This window comes from Zootoca vivipara, chromosome 16, assembly GCF_965207765.1.
Source record: "Zootoca vivipara chromosome 16, rZooViv2.hap1.1, whole genome shotgun sequence".
Lineage (NCBI taxonomy): Eukaryota > Metazoa > Chordata > Lepidosauria > Squamata > Lacertidae > Zootoca > Zootoca vivipara.
In genome coordinates this window covers 18982639-19004366 of record NC_142599.1, presented here as the reverse complement: position 1 = coordinate 19004366, position 21728 = coordinate 18982639, and the positions used below count along the sequence as shown (strand labels likewise).

At 50.0% G+C, this 21728-nt stretch overlaps 1 protein-coding gene across 1 annotated transcript; it reads right to left on the bottom strand.

Annotated features, from left to right (window-relative positions):
- Positions 1–45: 45 nt before the first annotated feature.
- On the bottom strand, positions 46–21654 carry NEFH (neurofilament heavy chain). Its single transcript, XM_035099223.3, has 4 exons — positions 20678–21654; positions 9613–9812; positions 4313–4437; positions 46–3084 (listed from the first exon to the last, which is right to left on the bottom strand). Exons 1-4 carry the CDS (start codon positions 21555–21557, stop codon positions 1389–1391), a joined length of 2901 nt encoding a protein of 966 aa, XP_034955114.2. The 5' UTR covers positions 21558–21654; the 3' UTR covers positions 46–1388.
- Positions 21655–21728: the final 74 nt, after the last annotated feature.

Sequence of the window (21728 nt, the reverse complement as noted above, 5' to 3'; positions counted from 1 at the left end):
TCCCACCAGATGTCAAAGGAAAAAACAACTCCCAGACTTTTAGAAGACATCTGAAGGCAGCCCTGTTTAGGGAAGCTTTTAATATCCGAAGGACTATTGTATTTTAATATTTTGTTGGAAGCCACCCAGAGTGGCTGGGGAAACCCAGCCGGATGGGCGGGGTATAAATTGTTGTTGTTGTTGTTGTTGTTGCTCACTGAGCCCAGGATTTCACTCCGGCAACGACTCCCCAAGATCTTGGCCATTACTTCCTGATCCCTTTCAGCGGTGATGCTAGGGACTGAACTGGGGACCTTCTGCATGCAAAGCGAATCGTTCACCACTGAGCTCCACCTGCCAAACCTTCCCTCTTGACACCCCAGAAAGGAGACCATGACACAAAGGAGATAGTCAGCTCTTTGTAAGCATTTTCATTTGCTTTTATTGCACAGAAGCAACTGGAAGTGAACGTTTGACTTGCTGTAGTGCACTTCTTTTTTCCGGTGGGTGGGTGAGTGTGTGCATGTGTGTGCATGGTGCATGGGTTTTTTTAATGGTTTTTTTTTTTAATGACAAAGGGCACATCTAATACGTCAAACCTAAGCCAGGTTTTCAGCCGGTTTTGACCGGCCTGGCTCCCTCCCAGAAAACATCGGGAACCGTTGTTCTCCTGCAAAGGGATTCTGCTGAGAAATCCCTTTTCGGTATCCATGGTAAACTTGTATTTCCCAGGGTCCCTTAAAGAATGGAGGTGAGGAACCGAAGCAACGGAACCACTTTTGAAACCCATTTAGGTTTCCGGTATAAAACGCGCCCTGAATGACCTTCCTCCTGAGACCAGCTATTGGATGAAGCTCTCGACAGTGTGAAAATGAAGACAAGGCATTTTTTTTAAAAGATCATTTTGGAATTCTCTAGCCTACTGTACATCTCCCGAAGCATAAATCCCAGCTCTAACTGCATACATTCATTTATTGCATTCGACCCATCGTTGCCCATACTTGGAAATAAATGCACTTATTTGAAAAGGGAAGTCAAGTTTTGCTCTGGATATTCCCCTCCCCTCCCTCTCCCCGTTTCTTAAATAAATTCAAGTGTTTAAATGTGGCATTCTGCGTATATCACATTCTGCTATGGAAGCTATCATAACATTATTGAACCACCTTTTGGGGGGGGGTGGCGACGGCGGCTCGGTTCATTGCTTATTTGGGGTGTCTTGTTTATTTTTCTTTCACATAAACATATTGCTAACATGAGCTCCACGCCTCGGCGAGTGAGCGAGAGTCACCACTCGCCTAAGCAGAAAAGGTCCAGCCTTGGAAAGGGCGAAAAGGGAGCCCGTCCTGAGGCAGGGAGGGCCCTTGAACAGCTCCTCCGACATCCGCCGGGTGCCTCCAGCTTCCGCCCTCTCACTTCTCGCTCTTCTTCGCTTTTTCCTCTGCCGCGGCCGCCGCCTCTGCAGCTTTGCTGTCTTTGGGGTCTGTGCTGGACGACTTCTCCACTTTCTCAGCTTTGGGCTTGGTGGCTTTGGCCGACTCCTTTGGCAGCTCAGCCTTGGGGGTCTCCTTGACCTCCGCCTTGGCTGGTTCTTTGGGCTTGGTTTCAGCTTTGGGCTTCTCCTCCGGCTCCTTCTTGGGCTCCGCTTTCTCCTTCTTGGGTTCCTCTTTCTTCTCTTCCACCTTGGGTTTCTCTGCCTCCTTCTCGGCCGGCTTGCTCGGCTCCTTGGCCTTCGCTTCTTGGGCTGGAGCCTTTGGCTCCGACTCCTTCTTGCTGGCTTTCTCCGCTTCCTTCTCTGCCTCCAGCTTGGCCTTCGCTGCTGCTTTGGTGGGCTCCTTTTCCTTCACTTTATCCTCTGCCTTGGAAGGGGCCTCCTCCTTCTTCTCTGGGGCAGGTGGCTCCGGCTTGGTGGCTTTCTTCTGGTCTTCCTCCTTCCCCTTCTTCTCCTCCACCTTGGCTTCCTGTTTTGGCACATCCTTGGCCGGGCTCTCCTTCTTGGGCTCCTCTTCTTTCTTGCTCTCCTTCTTCACCTCCTCTGCTTTTGGCTTCACCTGAGCTTTCTCCTCCTCTTTGGCGGGGGCCTTGGCCTCCTTCGCAGGTGGCTTGGCTGGTTCCTTCGGTGGCGGCTTCTCCTTCTCAGGTGACTTGGCCTTCGGTGGGGTCTTAGCTTTCTCTGGGGACTTCGCCTCCTCCTTCCCTGGAGATTTGGACTCCTCCTTTGTCGGGGTTGCCCCTTTCTCCGGAGATTTTGCTGCCGGAGACTTGACCTTATCCGGAGACTTGCTCTCCTCCTTGGTGGGAGATAGAGCTTTTGCCGGAGACTTGGCGTCTTCTTTGGTAGGGGATGCGGGCTTTTCAGGAGATTTTGTTGCCTGAGCCTTGGCCTCTTCCTTTGTTGGAGACTTTGCTTGGCCTGGGGACTTAGGTTCCTCTTGCGTCGGGGAGGCAACCGCCGGAGACTTGGGAGCTGGAGACTTGGAAGCTGGAGATTTGGGAGCTGGAGACTTGGAAGCTGGAGATTTGGGAGCTGGAGACTTGGGAGCTGGAGATTTGGGGGCTGGAGACTTGGATGCTGGAGACTTGGGAGCTGGAGACTTGGATGCTGGAGATTTGGCATCATCCTTCACTGGCAACTGAATCTTGTCTGGAGATTTCACCTCTTTTTCTGTAGGTGTTGGTGCTTTTTCTGGAGCTTCTTCCACTGCTGGAGATTCCTTCTCTTTTGCCTCTCCCTCTCCCTCTTCTTCTTCTTCTTCTTCTTCCTCTTCACCACCCTCTCCTTCAGATTCTCCCTGTTCTTCTTCCTCTTTTGCGTCTCCTTCTTCTTCTTCCTCTCCTCCCTCCTCTCCTTCCTCTTCTCCCTCTTCCTCCTCCTCTTCCTTTTTCTCACCTCCCTCTTCCTCCGTGACTTCTTCAGTCACTTGAACTTCCTCGGTCTGCTCCTCCACAATCACCGTCTCCTTCTCGGACTTCTCCACCACTTTGATCTTCTCCTCGCTCTTGACCTTGATGTAGGTGGAAATGCTGGGGGCTTTGGGGAGGGCTTCAGGGAAAGGAAAGAGGCCCAGCCCAGCTCCCATGCGGCATTCCTCGCCTTCCAGGAGCTTCCTGTTTCCAAAAAAAAGGTGGGTGGGAGAAATCAAAGGAAGTCAGAGTCTGCTAAACCAATTAGCTGCGAGTACCAATCGCCATGCAGAAAACCAGGAGGGTGTACAAAAATGGCCACATCGACACTATACATTTATAGCGCTATGATATCACTTTAAACGGTCATGACTTCCCCAAAGGATTCTGGGTGCAGTAGTTCAGTAAGGGTGCTGAGAGTTGATAGGAGACCCCTATATTCCCCTCCCAGAGCTACAATTCCCAGAGTTCCCTGGCAAGGCAAGAGGGATTGATTGTTAAACCACTCTGAGCATTGTAGCTCTGGGAAGGGGAATAAGGGTCTCCTAACAACTCTCAGCACCCTTACTGAACTACTGCTCCCAGAATCCTTTGGGGGAAGCCAAAGTGGTACCAAAGCGCTTTGAGTGTGTGGTGTGAAGATGACCAGTATCTATTTGTTTTACTTTGGTTGGTGAATCATATTTATTCCCTTGGCCTCGTTGCCAGGAAAGTGCCTGGAAAATAATGGCTAGATCTATGTCTCTATTTAGACATAGATCTTGCCATTATTTTCCAGGCAGTTTCCTGGCAACGAGGCCAAGGGAATAAATATGATTCACCAGCCAAAGTAAAACTCCACAGTTTTAATTAAAAACTCACCCAGGGAAGCAGGGTTAGTGGTCTCCCAGGGACCAGAAGCATGACTCATCTCAGCAAGAAGCTGCACCTTCAGTTGTGTGGGCCCAACTCTGTGGAACTCCCTCCCACTAGAAGTCAGGCATAGGTCATCTCCCTGCTGAGTTTCAGGTGCCTGATTAAAACCATTTCATTCCAGGAAGCTTTTGTGTCCTGAGTGCTCCTCTGATGTTTTAAAATATTTCAGGTGTTCTTTGTTTAAATTTCTGAGGTTGGAGGTTTCATTTTTGTTTCAAATCTTGTACATTAAATAAAAAAAGTCGTTGTATGCCACTATGAGACCTAGAAAAGCGGGGTATACATTTTAAAATGAAATATTTTTTTACAAAATAAATAAATAAATAAATAAACAAACACAAGGAAAGAGTGGGTTGTGGAGAAGTGGAATTGAAGGACCGAGGTGAAGAAAACAAGGCTGGACAGGCACAGCGATGAGTCTGTGCACGACAGCATGAAAGGAAACGATGCCGTGTCTGGAGGAGGAAGGGCTTACACCTGTGAGCCTTTCAGAGTAGGGATATGAAGCGACACTTACCTGTAAGCTGCAATCTCTATATCCAGAGCCATCTTGACATTCAGCAAGTCTTGGTATTCCCTCAGCTGGGCTGCCATCTCCCACTTGGTATTCCTCAGCTCATTGTCCAGCTGCGCGATGCTCTCCTATGAAAGAGAGGCAAGGAAGGGTGTGGGTCATCTTCAGAATGAAAGGCGGCCAATGAGTGAACCGCAGGGTCGAAGCTGGCCCTAGCATTAGGCAGAGTGTGAGGTGACTGACGCTGAAGGGCCACAGTGATGACCCAGTGTGGGGTAGTGGCCGGTCCAGGGTCATGGAGGAATCAAAGATCTATTACTGTATTTTTCTGTGTATAACACGCCCCCATGTATAAGACTATTTGGGGGGACTCAAATTTAAGAAAATGGGGGGAGATGGCCTAGAGTTGTTGAGATATTTGGGGGCGGGGCAATTGCCCAAGTTTGTTGAGCTTTTTGGGAGGAGATAATAATAATAAATTTTTATTTATACCCCGCCCTCCCCAGTCAAAACCGGGCTCAGAGCGGCTCACACCAATAAAATTACAATAAAACATAAAAAGCAATTAATTAAAATACAGATTAAAATACAGTATTAAAATTTAAAATGCAGCCTCATTTTAAGTAGTCCATAAATCCAAGCCATGAGGGAGGAAAACACAGGGGTCAGACTAAGTCCAACCCAAAGGCCAGGCGGAACAGCTCTGTCTTGCAGGCCCTGTGGAAAGATGACAAATCCCGCAGGGCCCTGGTCTCCTGTGAAAGAGCGTTCCACCAAGTTGGGGCCAATACTGAAAAGGCCCTGGCCCTAGTAGAGGCCAATCTAGCCACCTTATGGCTCGGGATCTCCAGAGTATTGTTGTTTGTGGACCTTAAGGTCCTCCACGGGGCATACCAGGAGAGGCGGTCCTGTAGGTACGAGGGTCCCAAGAAAATCACTAACCCAACTGACAAACGCTCACGATCGCTCATGTTGCAGAAGCAAACAAACGCCTGCCCGCTCAGCAGCCACCAATCGCACACCCACAGCGGCAGCCAATCCAAAGCAGCCCTTGCAGCAGCCACCAATCACCCACCAAATCGTCACTGACAAGTTGCAGCTCACGGCTGCAAACACTCACCCACCCCCTCTATGCACTATCCGTGTATAAGATGGCCCCAGATTTTTTTTTTTTTGCTTTTGTTTTTAACATTATTTTAGAGTTTAAAAACCTTGTCTTATACACGGAAAAGTACGGTACTATTTTTGTAGCCACCAGCATCCTAGATCTGCCCAATCAGCATGAAGTTGTTTTGCTCTTTGTGCTGATGAGAGCCAATCGGAGTGAATGGAGGAAAGCCCCTGAGGATGGGCTCCTAGGGTCACTCTGGAGAAGGAGTGCAGGAAGAACACGGAGGAGGAGCTGCTCTTTATTTTCCAAAGGTAAGCATTTAGGAACCCTGAAGGCACCAGGTTCCTCAGTTTCAGGAGAACAGTGTGCAAATACTCAAAAGGGATTCCTGGGCTTCTAGGTAAGGTAAAAAGGTAAAGGACCCCCGGACTTCTAATCCCCTCCACACACAGGTGCTTCTGGCAATGGCATTATTCAATCTTTGTTGTATGCGGAAGACGCACCTCTCTATCTTAGCCTCTGATGTTTGAGATGTCTTATTTTTAGGACCCAACCTCTTCTTATGGTTGCAATTTGTTTTCAATTGTTTTTAATGGTATATTTTACATTGTGACCTGTTGGGCAGGTAGCTATTGTCAGTGCTTTCTTTCTTGAAAACAAACAAACTTTTTTTAAGGGATGCTCTCATTTTGACTCAAGAAAATCACCATTTTATAGTTCAAATCAGGAAAAATAAATACAGTGGTACCTCGGGTTACATACCTGATTCGTTCCAGGGTGCGGTACGTAACCCAAAAAGTACGTAACCCGAACAACTGCGAAAGCGCGCTCCTGCGCATGAGCGCAGGCAAACCCGGAAGTAAATGCTTCCGGGTCCTCCAAGTAAGTAACCCAAAAAGTACGCAACCCGAAGCGTACGTAACCCGAGGTACGACTGTACATCAAATGGACAAAAGTACAAACATTCACAACATGTTTAGGTGTATGTGTCCCCCTGTGTCCCCCCCAGAAAAAAAAGCACTGGTTATCATTATCATCATATTACAATTGGAGTGTGTGCCTCTTCGACTAGGCTGCAATTGGTGTGTCTCAGGCCTCTACCAGTGGCAGTTAATGCCCACTGGGGCCGCTTGGGCAGAAGGCAAGGAGCCCAACACTAGGGGGCGCTGATGGCAGGCAGAGCCAACTAATTCTAAGTTTTGTCTCCGCCCTCCTCCTCCCTGCCAAGTTCTACAAGGGGCAACAATGAGATGATAGAGGAGGAAGCTGGCAGCCAGGGTCACTTCCCTGGACTCGTAAGTAAGAAGGAAGGCCTGTGGTGGGCTGGCTGAGGGCAGGCAGAGGTTGGTGGCACTTCTGACCAGCCTCTGATGCCTTCCAGTAACTAGCAAAGTAGATCCCAGAAGCCTGAAATCTGCCTGCATTTCATCTAGCCCAAACCCAAGCACTCTCAAGCCCCATTCAGTTCAATGGGAGGGCTATGCATGCACCGAAACCAGTGCAGTCCCACTTGAACTGCATCCAGGTCAAAGATGTTCAAGTTGTAAGGGGAAGAAAGAGATTTCACTCTTAAATATTCTCTCTCTCTCTCTCTCTCTCTCTCTCTCTCTCTCTCTCTCTCTGTGTGTGTGTGTGTGATTATTAATTATTTAAAGGTATTTAAAGATAGTTTTAAGCCACCCTTCACCACAAAAGTGATCCCAGGGCAGTAAAAGGATTGAAACCGCAAATACCAATTACAAATAACAGAAAACCAAGGGCAGATTAAAAAAAAACTGTTGCCGAAGCACTAACAGCAACATGTCAACCATCAGTATCCTGTGGCAACCTGTGGTACTGAAAACTCATTAAGGGTGGGCACCTGCCACTTCTTGGGAGTGTGGTGTAGTGGTTAGAGTGTTGGACTAGGACCTGGGAGACCAGGGTCCATGAGGAAACTGACCAGGTGTCCTTGGGCCAGGTCAACCCCTCTCAGCCTGACCAACCTCACAGGACTGTTGTGAGTACTGTAGGGGGGAGAGCCCTATATACATCTCCTTCTGTTCCTTGGAGGAAAGGTGGGATACAAGTGCAATAAATCCAAACAAAAATAACAATAAGGAGATGTGCTCAGCAGTGCAAGGAGAGGCCGGTTTCCATTGGCTGCAGAATGATCAGACACACAGGAATGTAGTATGTTGAAGGGGCATGTCTATAAATGTGACATTTACAGCAAAGAACTGCTAAATGGTGCCAGTATTGTTAGGAAGCTTGCCCATTTGGGAGAAGGTCAGGGAGGGCTGTGCATACTGTATAGGCAAAATGCACTTCTTGCCCTGGACCACTGCCTGAGACTAAAGCATTTGGCTTTCCATTCTCTTCTACAGCAGCCATATTCTAGCTTTTTGGTCTTTCCACGTCAAAGAACCTGAGTCTCTTGCAAAGGGTTCTGGCAGCATATTCTAGGATCCACAAGCTGTCCAGGTTAGGAGCATCAACAAAACACAACTCATAATAAGGTTGCTTTGAGGAGCGTTGTTTGTATGGTGTTTATCTGCATGTGTGTCTAAGGGGGGGGGGGGGTATCTTCAAGCCAACCAAACAAGGGACTCAGCTACATTAGTTTTTTTTTATTAAAAAAAAACCCACCAATGTTTTGAATGCATTATAAACATGCAACACGAGATGGCACCAGAGAGCAAATAAAAAAATCTGTGCGATTTTTACATAGCTTTTTCTTCTTCTTTTTTTAACGATTTCATTTCTAACTTTTTATAGTGCCCCCCCCCAGTGTGTAGATCCACCTAAGTTCTGTTTTTTTAAAAAAAAAAATAGCTGTATGCCTTAGGTCTCATCTAGACTATAATGTCATGGCTCCCCCCAAAGAATCTTGGGAAGTGCTGTTTGTTAAGAGTGCGGAGAGTTGCTGGGAGAGGCCCCTATTCCACTCTCAGAGCAACAATTCCCAGAGTTCCCAGTGAAGAGGGATTCATTGTTAAATCGCTTGGGAAACTGTAGTTCTCAGAAGGAAACAGGGGACTCCTAAGGGTGTTAAGAGTTCTTAACAAACTACACCTACTGTAAGCCCTACTCAGAATAGATCCATTGAAATTATCAAACCAAAGTTACTCATGCCTATTAACTCCAACCGGTCTGCTCTGAGTAGGACTGTCATTGACTATCACCCTTTTTTTCTGCGGGGGGCAAAAGGAAAGATGGCACCCTCCATGGGCGTAGGCAGGGGGGGCAGGAGGGGGCAATTGCCCCCCCTAGAAGCAGGGCCGCTGGCCAGCCTGCCCCGCTGCCCGCCCGGTGCCGTCTCCCTTCTCCATGGCTGGCTGTGGAGCGGGCGGAGGGAAAGCCAGGCAACCGCTTTGCGCGGCTCTGGGGCTTTCCCTCCACCTGCCCCGGCGATTGCAGAGGGGGAGGAGGGGATCGGAGCAGCCCGATTTCGGGCTGATCCTGGCTCCCCCTCGCCCCTGCCAATCGCGGAGGGGGAGAAGGGAGTCGGAGCAGCCCGATTTCGGGCTGATCCTGGCTCCCCCTCGCCCCTGCCGATCGCGGAGGGGGAGGAGGGAGTCGGAGAAGCCCGAAATCGGGCTGATCCTGGCTCCCCCTCGCCCCTGCCGATCGCGGAGGGGGAGGAGGGAGTCGGAGAAGCCCGAAATCGGGCTGATCCTGGCTCCCCCTCGCGCCTGCCGATCGCGGAGGGGGAGGAGGGAGTCGGAGCAGCCCGATTTCCTCCCCCTCTGCCATCGCTGGGGCGGGAGGAGGGAAAGCTGGCAAGGGAAAAGGGAGCTTTCCTTGCCCCATTGTGGCCCCTCCCCCTCCCCTTGGCCCCTCCCCTTGGCCCCGCCCCTTGCCCCCTGATTTTCATCCTGGCTACGCCCCTGGCACCCTCTTCAATCCACAGACAGATGTTCATAAGGGTGGTCGTTAGATCTTCCTTCAGTGCTGGCAGTGGGAGAAGTTTCAACACTTCGTTTCTTAAACATTCTTGTCTGTTTTCAGCCTAAGAGAGCTTGGCTTATCCTGGGCTACCCTTGGGTTATACAGCTAAGACTGGTGGATTTAATTCCAGGTGGTGAACCTATATATCACTGGACTATGGCCCCATCCATAGTCCTGGTGGGAAGCTGATGAGACCTGATATTTGAAGGGCACCTGGTTGGGGAAGTCTGTTATGGGCAGCTGCCATTGGGCCACACATTACCTGATAGGAGAGGACATCAACATGATGGCGGTCTTCGATGTCGGCCCTCTGCCTCTCCAGGGATTCCTTCGTCCCCTTGAGAGCTTCGAGCTCGGTGGTTTTGGAGTGCAGCTGATGGCGGTATTCGGAAATCTCCTCCTGTGCTGTACGGATGGCATCGGTATTCACCTTGGCCGCTTCTGACAGCTTGTCCAGCCTCACTGCAACATGGGGAAGGGAAAGGAGAAACAGCATCTATCCAGTCGCAAAGCATGCCAAAATATATCGTCAAGGAAAGAGCACCAAGTACAGGCCAATCCTACTCCATCCACAACGGTCTAAAACAGAGGTGGAGAACTCCAGTCCCAGGGGCCAAATGTGCCCCCAGGGGCTTTTGATGCAGCCTTTGAGACTCTTCACATGCTGTGCCCCTTCCTATGTGACAGACCTCAGTGACAGGCTCTCTGCTATCCCCTTAAAGGTAAAGGTAAAGGGACCCCTGACCATTAGGTCCAGTCGTGACCGACTCTGGGGTTGCCTATTTATCTATTTGCAGTTTGACGTGCTTTCGAACTGCTAGATGGGCAGGAGCAGGGCCCGAGCAACGGGAGCTCGCCCCGTTGCGGGGATTCGAACCACCAACCTTTTGATCGGCAAGCCCTAGGCTCTGTGGTTTAGACCACAGCGCCACCCGTGTCCCAGGCTGCATTTAAGCCATGCACAATTCAGAGCTTTCTACGGGCATCTCTCTCTAGCCAGGGAAGTAGGAGGCAGGATCACAAGAACACAAGTGGATCATCTAATCCAGCATCCTGTTCTCACAGTGGCCACCCAGATGCCCCAATGGGAAGCCCAGAAGCTGGATCCCAGAACAAGAACCTTTCCCCCTCCTGTGGTTTCCAGGAACTGGTGTTCAGTAGCATTACTGCCCTCCAACCAGTGCCAGATTTATGTATAAACTAAATAAGCTATAGCTTAGGGCCCCACTCTCTTGGCCCCCCCCCAAAAAAAATTTTAAAGGAAAAAAAACCTGGATGTACATTTCCAAAATATAAGATAAAAAACAAATAAAACAAAACCTACATACAGCAACAGTGTTTGGTGTTGTGTAGGCCTCTATAATGTAAGTAATGAGCCCCGCCTGCTAGCCTGCTCCCTAAAATATCACTGGTTTCCTCATTTCTACATATAGGGTGCCTACATTCTGCACGGACTGGTTGCATGGCAACATGTGCAAATGGCTTTCGATACCTATTAGGTCCACAAATTACCATATAGCATATATTCAACACAAAAAAAAAACAGTGACAATTTGTTGTTGACGAAGGACAGCTGGACATATAAAGGGCCCCATTACCTTCAGTAGCTTAGGGCCTCACCAAACCTAAATCCGGCCCTGCCTCCAACCGTGGAGGCAAAGTGCAGCCATCATGTCTACCAGCCTCAATGAATAGCTTGGTCCTCAATGAATTAGTCCTCCAGACCATGAATTCGTCCAATCACATTTCAGGGTCACATTCCAGTCTGGCAAAATCACTAAATAAGGGGATAGCTGGGACGCGGGTGGCACTGTGGGTTAAACCACTGAGCCTAACGGCTTGCCGATCAGAAGGTCAGCGGTTCAAATCCCCATGACGGGATGAGCTCCCGTGGCTCAGTCCCAGCTCCTGCCAACCTAGCAGTTTGAAAGCATGTCAAAGTGCAAGTAGATAAATAGGTACCGCTCCAGCGGGAAGGTAAACGGCGTTTCCGTGGGCTGCTCTGGTTCGCCAGAAGCAGCTTTGTCATGCTGGCCACATGACCTGGAAGCTATACGCCGGCTCCCTCATCCAATAACGCGAGATGAGCGCCGCAACTCAGAGTCGTCCGCGACTGGACCTAACGGTCAGGGGTCCCTTTACCTTTTAAATGTAGCCTATGGTACACAGGCGGCAGTGAAGCCTATTGCTCCACCCATTTTTTGCCACTGGCCACGCACACCACTGCAATGCCGGCCCACTTGCCCCAACCCCCTCCAGCTCTAGCTAGCCCTAGCTAGCACAGTTGCAGAGAGATGGGGGCAAGAGAGGAGGAAGGGATAATAATAGGCTTAAGACAATTCAGCTGCTTTGGCCAGCTCCTGATGGGAACCTCCAAGCCTCCATCACTTCACTTCCTGAGACGAAAGGGCAGCCCAGCCCCCCTCTGCTGGGATCTGCAACATGATTCAGCATCATCATCTGGAACTAGGCAAGTTCCGGGGAGTGGGGGATGAACTGTGCATTATTAGAACATTCTTAACAGAGGTTGTTTTTTTAAAAAACAACAACAACAATATACTGGTTTTGCACTCGTTTAAAGCTGTTCAGCTTTAAAAGTGGAATGAATCTTGCTCCCAATTGTACACATAGTCTTGCCTCAATATGCGCTCTTCACAAAAAAAAAAACCACAACTGATTTTTATGCTTCTTGCCTGTGTTTTGTATTATTTAAGCTGCTAGCTTGCTGCGTGTTTGCAGCATTGTAAGCTAAAAGGTATACAGCCTTGGCTATAAAGGAGGGTTAGATCCTGATCACCCACTAGATTCAGCAGGGGTTTCCTAGCTCCCAGATGCAAGAGGGAGGGGAGGGGAATTTGGATTTTCAGATGGCATCCTGTGGAGGGATAATAATCCGTGTTACTGCCTTGCCACATATGCAGGCAGATAGATGCAGAGAATGAATGTGACCCCCTTTCCCTCTCTGCTTTCCAGTCGCCCGTGCTGCGATGATGATGAAGGGTTTTTCCTTTTAATTGGGGTCATTAATGATCTGCTAAAATTAAAAAAGAAAAGGCGCAACTTAAAAAAACAGAACCCAAATCAGTTGAATGCTATTATTAAGTAGCTGTGAGCTCTTCTGACCTCTGCTCATACATCATTTGTCTCTTTGAGAAGGGCGCCTGCTGCATTCACATATTGCTTACTGCAGCATCCTGAAAAACAAACCTTAATGTGTTGGTACTTCTGATCCTCCAGAGAGGATCAGCAGCAGTAAAGGTGGCAAATGGAATGGAGCCTAAACGAATGCTGTATTCTCCATGTTGCATAAATATGTATTTATTTCATTTTATTTTATTGCACTTTTTCTCAAAGGAGCTCAAGGTGGCGTGCATGGTATTCCCCCCCCCCATTTAATCCCCGCAAGAACCCTGTGGGTAGGATAAGTTGAGAGGCTGGGTGAGAATTTGAGCCCTGGCCTCCCATGTCCTAAGTCTGGCACTATAACCACTGAACCACACTGCCTCTCTAATGTGTAGTCAACATATGGCTCTCCTCTGCAGAAGGCAGGATAGCAGCCTCTGATTTAGGAATATTTTTAAAGGGGTTGAAATAAATGCAGGATTCCTCCCCTCCCCCCCCACCTGTGGCTGGGAAATAAGTCATGATTGCTCAGGGCAGCTCTGCATTCAAAGGCAGTTAACCTCTGAATACAGGTAGGAACATATGAAACTGCTTAACTGAGCCCAACTGTTGGTCTGTCTATTTCAGTATTGTCTGCACTGACCGGCAGCAGCTCTCCAGGGCTTCAGACAGGAGTCTTTTTCTAAAACCACTCGGGGGTGCCAGGGATTGAATCTGGGACCTTTTGCATGCAAAGCAGATGCTCTAGAGCTGAGCTAGGACTGTTCCCCACTCAGCTATGACCGCCATATAGAATAAGCTTTTCCCAGGATCATTTCCAGCTAGGGGACCATAGAAAAATGATATGGGCAAGCAGTGGGTAGGAAGAGCAAAAAAAATAAATAGATGAGGTCGGTTAGAAAAAGACTGTGCGGTTTAAGTGATCTCAGAAATGAAGGGTGAGGAGAAGGAAACACCTGTGTGTTCGTGGCCATAAATGGATGGATCCTGACCAATGGAAACTAACATAGACTAACAGATTTTCCTGCATCTTGAAAATAAGGCTGTGCTTTGTAGGATTGCAAGAAGTTTTGTAAGGAGAACTATATGAATTATTGTGAAAAAGGACTAAGAAGGAGTTTATTTAGGAATAACTATTTAGCAATAACTATTAAACAATAATAGGAATAGCAATAACTATTAAAATAAAATGCAAAACCAGAAAGAAAGTTAGAAAACCATTAATCGAGGTGGACAGAGGTCCTAGGCTGTGATAGTCAAAGGTTTGTTATATTGTATAAGATGGGATGTTATGTTTGGAAAACGTGTGCAAAAACCAATAAAAATTATATCTCTATGAAAATAAGGATGTGCTTAGAAGCTAGCTCTTGTGCCTGCCTCCCCAGGAATGTGGGTGATGATGACCCACCTCGCAGGGTTAGTGTGCAGATGGATGCTAATACTGCAAAACACCTGGTCTTTTAAGAACTGCATAGGAATTATGATTTAAACAGTTGGTGCTGAGGAGGACACATCCTGGTTTGGTGGTGGTGGTGCTCAGTCTCTCCAAGCGAGGAGGAGGACCCGCCGTCTACAGAGATTGCTTTCTAGAGTGGCTGAACCAACCCCCTGCCCCACCTCCCTCTGACCCAGAGCACAGCCCATGCTGCTGCTTGAGATGCCAAAGGATGGAAAGAAAGAGAAGCTCCAAAACTTATAGACTGGCAAAATAAACTTCAGGAATTTGCCGAAATGGCACAGTTAACAAACAGTTTGAGAGGAAAGGTTAAAGAAGAATTTGTTTTAAAAAATGGGATAGGTACAAGAAATATGTTAGAAAATACACTGAGAACAAAATTTCTATGATAGCGTTTGAGTAAAAAAGGGAATAAAATTGCTTGGATTTGTAGAAAATGGGTTGTTTAAAGCAATAGGAGTGTAAAACGATATGTAAAAATAGAGATAGCATGGATTGAATATACACTCTATGACAAAAGAGGAAAAAGTATGCTGATGGAGATAACAGGAAGTCCAAAGACAAGATATTTCTTTTTATTTTTTGTATTTGCATATATTTTTCTTAACTTCTTTTTCTTCTTCGTTCCCCCCCCCCTACCCTTCCCTTTCTTTGTTGGGAAAGGAGGGCTCGAGATATTGTATGAAAAATGTAACAAACAAATGTATATGTAAATAAGCATGTGGGGGAAAATGTACAGGTTTGGTGAAGGAAAATAAATAAATATTATTCCCAAAAAAGAGAGATGCTTCTTCAAACCACCTACATACACAACTGATCTCTTCATAGTAGGATCCGCAACAAAATTTTGCAGTGTCTCCCCACGCTTTGTTAAGAGCGCTCCTTTTCAGATTTCCAGCCTGCCCTACTCTAAAAGGCTCAAGCAAACCAGTTATTCTCTCCCCTACCCCTCTTTCTTGGTTTTCTGCCTGTTCCAATTGGCATTCATTATTCCGTAGTTCCTGGGGCTGCTGGTTTTGGCTGCTTGGTTGTGTGGGCTTTTTCAGGGGGGGGCGGAGTCCCCTAATTTAATTTTCCTTCAAGTATTTTGTACTGCTGCAGACTTCAGGATTCACCAAAGCATGCTTATAAATCTTTCTCATTGGCCAATTTTGAGCTCAAATCCTGTCGGCACTCAACCACCTGAACTCAGTATTACAGGGAGCGCAAACAGCCTCCAAAGACAATGGTGTGTGTGTGTGTGTGTGTGTGTGTGTGTGTGTGTGTGTGAGAGAGAGAGAGAGAGAGAGAGAGAGAGAGAGAGAGAGAGAGAGAGAGAGACTTCAAATCTCTCCCCTTCTTGGTGGAGAGACTGTATGGTGTCTGAGGAGTGACAGCCTTAGAAGACACAGATTAGCTGACAGTTGCCCTGACTGATCTACATCTGGGTGACCTTGGGCTAGTCACACTTCTTTGAAGTCTCTCAGCCTCACTCATCTCACAGAGTGTTTGTTGTGAAGGAGGAAGGGAAAGGAGAATGTTAGCGGCTTTGAGACTCCTTCGGGTAGTGATAAAGCAGGATATCAAATCCAAACTCTTCTTCATCTTCAAAGCTCACACAACCCCACTCCAGACCTCCAGATAGGAGGCGCCCCTCTCAGAAAGGGAGAGCTGGTCTCAACAACCTCAACATACTTTGCCAGATGGGCTGGCCTTGGTGATGTCTGGGCCTGCAGGCAGCCATTCTTGTTGGGGAAAGACCTACCTCTGCCATAGGGTTCTTTTGGGGGAGAGCATAGCAACTGTGGGATCAAGGACAGGAAGCCTGGTGCATGGGGATTAGTTTACCATCAATCACTACTGCAGTTGTGCTGCCAAATTAGAACTTCTCTCAATCCCACCAGCATCTGAATCACGGCAGGTGGTTATCCACAAGAAAGCCCCTTCTGCGGCTGCTCCCATACAGTAGCTTTTCTTCCCAAGGAGAGGTTAGACTGGCTTCCTCTTTGTTATATTTCCACTGTCAGCCTAAGACCTTCTTATTCAGACACGCCTTTGAAAACTAAAGTGCAGACAATGCTGATCACTAAGCCACGGTCAGAGAGCAATGTATATTAACTGCAGGTTCTAAATCTGTTCTGGTGTATTTTAATTATTGCTTTTAGCCGGTTTGTTATTATTTTTGTGTTTTTTAAAATAATGTTTTTAAAGGTTGCATTTTTTTTGTAAAAAGGCAAGATATGAATAGATTAAATAAACATAGCCATAACACCCCTCACAAACTCAATCTGTATACATGATCAAACAGTCCCCCCCACCTGCATTTGGGGGACTTCATAACCCCTTTCCTTTCTTTTCCTTTCACTTTTTTTTAAATCCTGCAAGCCATATATCTTCCCCACATTTGCCAATAACCTGCCTCTTGTATGTGGGTGGTGTGACATTTTCGCTTAGTGGCCATCACTAACTACTCCATTGGGAAATTAAGGAAGTGACAATATGTTACGATGTCTGGATGGTTTCACCTAGAATAACCACAGGAGCCAAAATCAGTAGTGAAAATGAACTCAAAAAGCCCCTACAAATGACCATACTATGGGGCATTGGGGAGAAGAACCATCCTTTTAGCACCTCGTCTTGTGAGCAAAGGGGTGTGTGTGTGTTAAAATTGACCTGTCTGCATTGAGTGACCTTCAGGTGTCCATCTCAATTACTTTCCGTTGGTGGTTCTCTTTAGGCAGATCAAACTGCTTTTGCGGGGCCAACCTGACGATCTCATCTGAAGCCGCCTTTCAGTACAGGAACCTGCCTGACAGGACTATAATAGAGCCATTAGGTCACATCCCACTCACTGTTAAGCCTGTGCCATTTTCACAATGCAGGCATGCTGAAGAGCTGTCAAGCAACATACTTTAAAAGGACTTGTGGGACAGATAATTCTAGAAGCTCTCTCTCTCTCTCTCTCTCTGTGTGTGTGTGTGTGTGTGTATGTGTTGCAGTTTGCACCCCCAATGAAAAGGAAAGAGATGTGCTGCTTTTTGCACAATGAAAGTGCTATATGAAACATTTAGTTGAATAAATAATAATAACCTGGTGCCACCATATGCCAGGCTTTTCAATTTCTCACAATAACATAAACAGAGTTTGGCTGTTGGAGCAGGGAAATGACCCATCCAGTCCACTATCTTGTTCTCACAGCTGCCACCCAGATGCCTGTGGGAAAACCAGCTTAGATATTTGGCTCACATCCCTGCAGCTGCCCTCCTTTATGAAAGGAGGAGGGTAGGTAGAGCTGGTGGCTACCAAACAGGAATGGCTAAGGAAAGACAAGGGAGTTGGACACTGGGTGACTTAGTTAAAGCTGGACTGCAACAACAGCAGGGATTTTTCCAATCTGTAGGAAGTAAAGGTATGTCCCTCCTGCTAACTTCCCCTTACAATGCTAAGAATGAGGAGGTACATTTAGGGAGAAGTTATATGTGACTCCCCTCACCAATCCAAGGAATAAATTGTGGCATTGTGATGGGAGCCTCTCTCTCTCTCCACTAGTAGCACTCTGAGCCAGTCTTTGTGAGACTTTGTGCATGGTCTAAAGTGGTGCAGACTAGGACCTGGGGAGCCAGGGTTCAAATCGCCATTCAGCCATGGAACTTAGTGGGTGACCTTGGGCCAGTCACTGCCTCTCAGCCTAACCTACCTCACAGGGTTGTTGCAGGGATTAAATGAAGAGGGGGAGCACCAGGTACGGTGCCTTGAGCTCCTTGCGGGGAAACGGTGGGATATACCGTATATAATGCAACCAATCAATCGAACAGCGGGATCAGGACCCCCGCCGACAACGGCACAAAGGATGAGGATCAGCACCGCGGACAGCGCCTGCCCCTGCCCCGCGCCTGTCAACGTGATAAAGCAAGCGTCCTGGGGAAAATGGCTGGATCAGGACCCTGGACAGCGTCATTCCACCACACCCTGGGGGCGCTGATTGCGGGTTAGCATGGCCAGGGGCGCATGGAGAGGAAAAGAGCGGCTAGGAGGTGGTAGAGACCGTGACTCGAACTGTCCAACTATCCGGCTGGTTCTGAGAACTTGCTTTTGCTGCAGTCCCTGAAATCGGCCCGTGCTTGGGAGTAGAAAGGGCTCCGTTTAGGGGGGAAAGGTCGTAGCAAAAAGGTTAAGCACCTGCTTTGCATGCAGAAGGTCCCAGGTTCTATCCTCGGCGTCTCCAGGTAGGGCTAGGAATGTCCCCATCCAGGAATCTCTGGGGTAGCAGTGTAGCCGTGAGCTACACGGACCAATGGTCTGACTCGGTGTAAAACAGCTTAGGTTCCCTCCCACGGTCCACCTAACTCATTGGGAGGCGCGAGCGCTTGACGGACCGCCCGAACTGCATCCGATCCCGACGTTACCAGCCTTTCCGGGGCGTCCCTGCCCCGCCCCCACTTCAGCGCGCCTTTCTCGCTTCAATAGGTAGGTGTGTGGGTGGATCCCATGGGAACTGGGAAATGGCCAGAGGAGGAGGGGAAATGGGGCGGCGGGAGAGGATCGGGGCCCTGGGGAGGAGAGGAGAGGAGAGGGGAGGGGAGGGGCTGTAAGAAGAAAAGTCAGACACCCTGCTGCGCCAGCCTGGCAGCCGCCTCCGCCCCACAACCCCCCTCCCCGCGTGCAGCTGACTTTGGCTTCAAGTTACTGCAGGAGGCAGGACTGACTCAGCAGAGACTGCGGAGCGGCGCCACGTGCCCCTCTGCTCGGCCCCCAGACACAGCGTGCGTCCCCCCCCTCCAACCTCGTCCCACACATGGTTACTCCCACCATTTTCTCTCCCCACTCTCTGCAGCAAGGCGGATCGGCCCCTTTTTCTTAGGTACCTCCGCAGTACGGATAGGTCTGGTGACAGATTTCGTTCTCCTCCCGGAGGGGGGCGGGATATAGCCGCCTTTGCACCAAGGAGAGCCATGGATTCATCTTTTTTTTCCCTGTAGAAACTGCAGGACACCCTCCTCTATCCCCCCAAGAGTGACGGCGCAATACTGTACAGTACTTTCCTTCCACCGCTGTCCACAGTGCTGAATCAGTCTCCCTCTCTCCTCCCCTCCCTCTCGTATTGGTGCAATGGAGCAACGCGCCCACAGTCCAGCTATCCCCAAAGTTCACCACTGCCCCCTAAGCCCCTGAATGCATTCTCTCCCCGCCCGCCCCCCCCCCGGCCCTTTTGGAGTCTTCCTTCCCTCGCTATAGAATCTGGAAAGAGAGTCTTTCATCCACCTCCCAACTTCTTTAATAGACTATCCACCCCTTCCCTCAACATTTCTTCCCCTCCCAACGCATTTCCTAATCTTTTTCGATCTAAGCTAGCGTGCCTGACCTCCATGGCAGGACATCTCCCTCCAACACACTCCCAGCTCAGCAGCTGGGGTGGGGCGATGAACAGTGCCGCCCCCCCCCCGTCGCCCCTGCAGAATTATCTTGTCCACTGCATTGGCCTATGTTATGCAAGCAATTCTACGCGGTTCGTCTGCTTCACTTGGGGAGGGGGGGAGTTAAGCTTTACCTGTAAGAGTGTTGCTATCATAGGTTTCCCAGTTGAAGCTATTTAGACGTACTGGGGGGGCACTGAGATAAGGACACGCCCCCATTGCAACGCCTTCCTTTGCGTGGAGACTTCTATGACAAGGTCTCCATTTTTGCAGAGTAATGGCTTATCAAGGGATGCCACTCCCCACCCTGGCACGCAGAGTACAACCCCCCGCCCCGGAAAAAAAATACATTTGGAGATTCCTCCGCTCCATGCGACTTGTTTCCCTCTTGTCTTGGGTTAGGAGCGCGATTTCAGGGATGGGGAGGGAGGCGAATGTGAGAGGGGGGAAGAGAGGAAGAAATAGAGGATTTCCCCGGTATGTTTGTGTGTGAAGTTTTCGCAGCCTGCCCTTGAATATCCCCAAGATGAAATGGCTCTTTATCCAAAAAGAAGAAAAATCAGCAGATAATTTTGCAAGCGCTCCTTTTCACAGCTAACAACGACCAATTATTTAATTTGCAATTATTGATGACATATTATTATGCTTGACTATAACGAGGCGGTACATTATTAATATAATAGCCAGAAAAATATAGTCCTGGAGAGGAATGAATCATATCTGGTTCTTTGCTCCCTACTATCTGAGGGCGGGGGAGAAAGGGGACCATTAATGAAACCCACCAGCCCCCATTCGCCGACCCTTCCCAACGAAGGCGCGCTCCCAGCTTTGAAACTTCCAAATAGTTGCGGGGGGCTGTATCCGCTCTTGGATTATGAAGTGCGGGGGACACCCCCTCCATTCCTAGCCGCTCCTTTGATGAAGCGGCTGCTAGGAGACAGCACTTTCTCCCTCTGCTGCCGCTGAGGTGGTTCTCCGGCACGCCTTCCTTCCTAACTGCAGGATGGTTCTCCGACCGACCCCCTTTAGACTAAGGTACCTCCCCACGCAGCCCTACTTCCCGGCCGGCTCTCGGGTGGCTCCCCGGCGTCCCCTTCCTTCTTCCTTCCTATTCTTGGGGCAGTTCCCGAGTGGCCGCCTCCTCCTCCCTTTCGACAAAGCTGCTGCCCCCGCCCAGGTTCCCCGACGGCCCTCTCCATGTCCCTGGAAGGGTTGCGGGTGGGGTGACCTCCCCCTCCCTCCTTTGGACAAAGCTGCCCCCCTCCCGCGCAGCTCTCTTATCCCACCGTCGGGGGGGGGGGCTCCCTGACGCCCCCCCTCCTTTCCGGGATGGCCTGCCCCGTCTATAGTCTCACCTCGGAACCACTCCTCGGACTGGATGGAGCTCTTGACGGTGTGTCCCTCGAGCTGGGCGCGGATCTCCTTGAGCGCAGAGGTGACGTCGGAGCGGGCTGCGGCGTCGCGAGCCTCGACGGCCACCTGGAGGGCGCTGCTGCCTTGGATCTGGAGCAGCAGCTCGGCCACCTCGTCGTCGTGGCTGCGGCGCAGGAAAAGGCTCTCCTCGCGCAACGCCTGCAACTTCTTCTCCAGTTCGCCCTTGGCTAGCTGAGAGTCGTCGGCGTACTTGCCCAGCGCCCGGATGGCCGCCTCCACCTCCTCGCGCTGCCGGCTCTCGTCGTCCAGGCGCTGCTTGAGGTGCGCCAGATCCTCTTCGAGGTGCTCCTGCTCCAGCTGCAGCTGCCCCTTCTCGGCGCTCAGCACCACCAGCGTGCCGCGCATGTCGCGGATCTCGCGCTCGTACAGCTCCCCGATGGCTGAGCGTCCGGCCTGCTGCTGCCGCAGCGCCGCTGCCTCGGCCTCCAGCTGCCGGTTCTGCTCCTCTAGCGCCCGCACCTTGTCGATGTAGCCGGCGAAGCGGTCGTTGAGAGCCTGCAGCACCTCCTTCTCGTTGCGCCCGCGCAGGTCGCCGTTCAGCGACGACTCCAGGCTCTCAGTCGACGAGCCAAGCTGGCTCAAGACGCCCGCGGCCCCGGACGCCGACGACGCCCCCAAACGCCGGTAGCTGGAGACCGCCGAGCCCCGCGACCACGACTGCGAGTGGAAGCCGCTCGACGCCAGCGAGCCGCTGCCGCCTGCGGAGCGCGCGGCTGCCGTCGAGTAGCGCCCGCCGGCGAAGCCGGGCTCCTTGCGGTACGAGGGGCCGCTATAAAGCGTGTCCATGCCGTAGCTCATCATGGTGGTGGCGGGGAGGGCGCCGCTGCCGTCGGAGCGACACGCCAGAGAGGCCACTGCGGCAGAAGGGAGCGCCGCGGTTCTTATATACCGCACGCAGGCGGCCGCCGAGCATCCCGGGGCCGCCCCTTCTGCGAGCAGGGAAGGAGGGAGGGAGGGGGAAAGAAAGAGATG

Excerpts from the sequence above, each read along its gene's own strand:
- NEFH (XM_035099223.3), bottom strand. The coding sequence starts at position 21,557 with ATGATGAGCTACGGCATGGACACGCTTTATAGCGGCCCCTCGTACCGC. Across the intron at positions 4,438-9,612 it reads TTGATGTCCTCTCCTATCAG|GAGAGCATCGCGCAGCTGGA; the intron begins GTAATGTGTGGC and ends TCTCTTTCATAG. Across the intron at positions 3,085-4,312 it reads ATAGAGATTGCAGCTTACAG|GAAGCTCCTGGAAGGCGAGG; the intron begins GTAAGTGTCGCT and ends TTTTGGAAACAG.